Consider the following 3647-nt stretch of genomic DNA (forward strand, 5'->3'; position numbering starts at 1 on the left):
GCCTTATTGCTTAATTATAACTAGCTCAAAGGGGTTTTAATGCACTTTACTCCCCTTTATTTATTGATGCCAGGCGATCCACAAGGCGTTCGCCCCCTGCTGGGCCAGCACCCTGACCAGCCCAGTTCCAACATCCTGCCACAATGGCATGGGCTTCCTTGGACCAGGTATGCATTGGGTTGTGCCCCCCCGTCTCTCGCTCCGGGCCGCCCCCTTCCCGCCCCTTTGCTTTGTCCCGCTCCTGCCCGTCTCCCCGCATCCCGCCTGCTCCCCCCTTCCCCCCTGTCTGTCCTCTTCGTGTCCCTGCCGGCCCGCTGCTCTCTGCTGGGTTTCTTTCCCCCCCCCCTGTCTGTAGTCTTCGTGTCCCCTGCCGGCTGCTGCCTCTCTCTGCGGGTTTCTTTCCCCCCCCCCCTGTCTGTCGTCTTAGTGTCCCTGCCGGCTTGGCTGCGTATTCTGCTGGGTTTCTTTCCCCCCCCCCCTGTCTGTCGTCTTCGTGTCCCTGCCGGCTGCTGCTCTCTGCTGGGTTTCTTTCCCCCCCCTGTCTGTCGTCTTCGTGTCCCTGCCGGCTGCTGGCTCTGCTGGGTTCTTTCCCCCCCTGTCGTCGTCTTCGTGTCCTGCGGCTGCTGCTCTCTGCTGGTTCTTTCCCCCCCCCCTGTCTGTCGTCTTCGTGTCCCTGCCGGCTGCTGCCTCTTGCTGGGTTTCTTTTTTCCCCCCCCTGTCTTTCCTCTTCGTGTCCCTGCCGGCTGCTGCTCTGCTGGGTTTCTTTCCCCCCCCCTGTCTGTCGTCTTCGTGTCCCTGCCGGCTGCTGCTCTCTGCTGGGTTCTTTCCCCCCCCCTGTCTGTCGTCTTCGTGTCCCTGCCGGCTGCTGCTCTCTGCTGGGTTCTTTCCCCCCCCCTGTCTGTCGTCTTCGTGTCCCTGCCCTGCTGCTGCTCTATCTGCTGGGTTTCTTTCCCCCCCCTGTCTGTCGTCTTCGTGTCCCTGCCGGCTGCTGCTCTCTGCTGGGTTTTTCCCCCCCCCTGTCTGTCGTCTTCGTGTCCCTGCCGGCTGCTGCTCTCTGCTGGGTTTCTTTCCCCCCCTGTCTGTCGTCTTCGTGTCCTGCCGGCTTGCTGCTCTCTGCTGGGTTTCTTTCCCCCCCCTGTCTTCGTCTTCGTGTCCCTGCCGGCTGCTGCTCTCTGCTGGGTTTCTTCCCCCCCCCTGTCTGTCGTCTTCGTGTCCCTGCCGGCTGCTGCTCTCTGCTGGGTTTCTTTCCCCCCCCTCTGTCGTCTTCGTGTCCCTGCCGGCTGCTGCTCTCTGCTGGTTTCTTTCCCCCCCCCTGTCTGTCGTCTTCGTGTCCCTGCCGGCTGCTGCTCTGCTGGGTTCTTTCCCCCCCCCTGTCTGTCGTCTTCGTGTCCCTGCCGGCTGCTGCTCTTCTGGTTTTCTTTCCCCCCCCTTTCTGTCGTCTTCGTGTCCCTGCCGGCTGCTGCTCTCTGCTGGTTTCGTTTTTCCCCCCCCCCCTGTCTGTCGTCTTCGTGTCCCTGCCGGCTGCTGCCTCTCTGCTGGTTTCTTTCCCCCCCCCTGTCTGTCGTCTTCGTGTCCCTGCCGGCTGCTGCTCTCTGCTGGGTTTCTTTCCCCCCCCGTCTGTCGTCTTCGTGTCCCTGCCGGCTGCTGCTCTCTGCTGGGTTTCTTTCCCCCCCCCTGTCTGTCGTCTTCGTGTCCCTGCGGCTGCTGCTCTCTGCTGGGTTTCTTCCCCCCCCCTGTCTGTCGTCTTCGTGTCCCTGCCGGCTGCTGCTGCTCTCTGCTGGTTTCTTCCCCCCCCTGTCTGTCGTCTTCGTGTCCTGCCGGCTGCTGCTCTCTGCTGGGTTTCTTTCCCCCCCCCTGTCTGTCTCTCGTGTCCCTGCCGGCTGCTGCTCTCTGCTGGTTTTCTTTCCCCCCCTGTCTGTCGTCTTCGTGTCCCTGCCGGCTGCTGCTCTCTGCTGGTTTCTTTCCCCCCCCCTGTCTCGTCTTCGTGTCCCTGCCGGCTGCTGCTCTTGCTGGGTTTCTTTCCCCCCCCCTGTCTGTCGTCTTCGTGTCCCTGCCGGCTGCTGCTCCTGCTGGGTTTCTTTCCCCCCCCCTGTCTGTGTCGTCGTGTCCCTGCCGGCTGCTGCTCTTGCTGGGTTTCTTTCCCCCCCCCTGTCTGTCTTCTTCGTGTCCCTGCCGGCTGCTGCTCTCTGCTGGTTTTTTTCCCCCCCCCCCTGTCGTGTCTTCGTGTCCCTGCCGGCTGCTGCTCTCTGCTGGTTTTTTCCCCCCCCTGTCTGTCGTCTTGTGTCCCTGCCGGCTGCTGCCTCTGCTGGTTTTTCTTTTTCCCCCCCCCTGTCTGGTCTTCGTGTCCCTGCCGGCTGCTGCTCTCTGCTGGGGTTCTTTCCCCCCCCCCTGTCTGTCGTCTTCGTGTCCCTGCCGGCTGCTGCCTCTCTGCTGGTTTTCTTTCCCCCCCCTGTCTGTCGTCTCGTGTCCCTGCCGGCTGCTGCTTCTGCTGGGTTTCTTTCCCCCACCCCTGTCTGTCTTCGTGTCCCTGCCGGCTGCTGCTCTCTGCTGGTTTTCTTCCCCCCCCCTGTCTGTCTCTTCGTGTCCCTGCCGGTGCTGCTCTCTGCTGGGTTCTTTCCCCCCCTGTCTGTCGTCTTCGTGTCCCTGCCGGCCGCTGCTCTCTGCTGGTTTCTTTCCCCCCCCTGTCTGTCGTCGTGTCCCTGCCGGCTGCTGCTCTCTGCTGGGTTTCTTTCCCCCCCCCTGTCTGTGTCTTCGTGTCCCTGCCGGCTGCTGCTCTCTGCTGGTTTCTTCCCCCCCCCTGTCTGTCGTCTTCGTGTCCCTGCCGGCTGCTGCTCTCTGCTGGTTTTCTTTCCCCCCCCCGTCTGTCGTCTTCGTGTCCCTGCCGGCTGCTGCTCTCTGCTGGTTTTCTTTCCCCCCCCTGTCTGTCGTCTTCGTGTCCCTGCCGGCTGCTGCTCTCTGCTGGGTTTCTTTCCCCCCCCTGTCTGTCGTCTTCGTGTCCCTGCCGGCTGCTGCTCTCTGCTGGGTTTCTTTCCCCCCCCTGTCTGTGTCTTCGTGTCCCTGCCGGCTGCTGCTCTCTGCTGGGTTTCTTCCCCCCCCCTGTCTGTAGTCTTCGTGTCCCTGCCGGCTGCTGCTCTCTGCTGGGTTTCTTTCCCCCCCCCTGTGTGTCGTCTTCGTGTCCCTGCCGGCTGCTGCTCTGCTGGTTTTCTTTCCCCCCCCCCTGTCTTCGTCTTCGTGTCCCTGCCGGCTGCTGCTCTCTGCTGGGTTTCTTTCCCCCCCCCCTGTCTGTCGTCTTCGTGTCCCTGCCGGCTGCTGCTCTCTGCTGTTTTTCTTTCCCCCCCCCTGTCTGTCGTCTTCGTGTCCCTGCCGGCTGCTGCTCTCTGCTGGTTTCTTTTCCCCCCCGTCTGTCGTCTTCGTGTCCCTGCGGTGCTGCTCTCTGCTGGTTCTTTCCCCCCCCCTGTCTGTCGTCTTCGTGTCCCTGCCGGCTGCTGCTCTCTGCTGGGTTTCTTTCCCCCCCCTGTCTGTCGTGTCGTGTTTGTCCCTGCCGGCTGCTGCCCTTGCTGGGTTCTTTCCCCCCCCCTGTCTGTCGTCTTCGTGTCCCTGCCGGTGCTGCTCTCTGCTGGGTTTCTTTCCCCCCCCCTGTCTGTCGT

At 63.0% G+C, this 3647-nt stretch overlaps 1 protein-coding gene across 1 annotated transcript; it reads right to left on the reverse strand.

Annotated features, from left to right (window-relative positions):
* Window positions 1–423: 423 nt before the first annotated feature.
* On the reverse strand, window positions 424–3518 carry LOC116360712 (uncharacterized protein DDB_G0290685-like; the record flags this gene model as incomplete). Its single annotated transcript, XM_031815687.1, has 2 exons — window positions 424–1784; window positions 1878–3518. Coding segments are annotated over 2 exons (3002 nt in total), but the record flags the coding sequence as incomplete, so codon positions are not given.
* Window positions 3519–3647: the final 129 nt, after the last annotated feature.

This window comes from Oncorhynchus kisutch, unplaced genomic scaffold (assembly GCF_002021735.2).
Source record: "Oncorhynchus kisutch isolate 150728-3 unplaced genomic scaffold, Okis_V2 scaffold253, whole genome shotgun sequence".
Taxonomy (NCBI): Eukaryota; Metazoa; Chordata; class Actinopteri; order Salmoniformes; family Salmonidae; genus Oncorhynchus; species Oncorhynchus kisutch.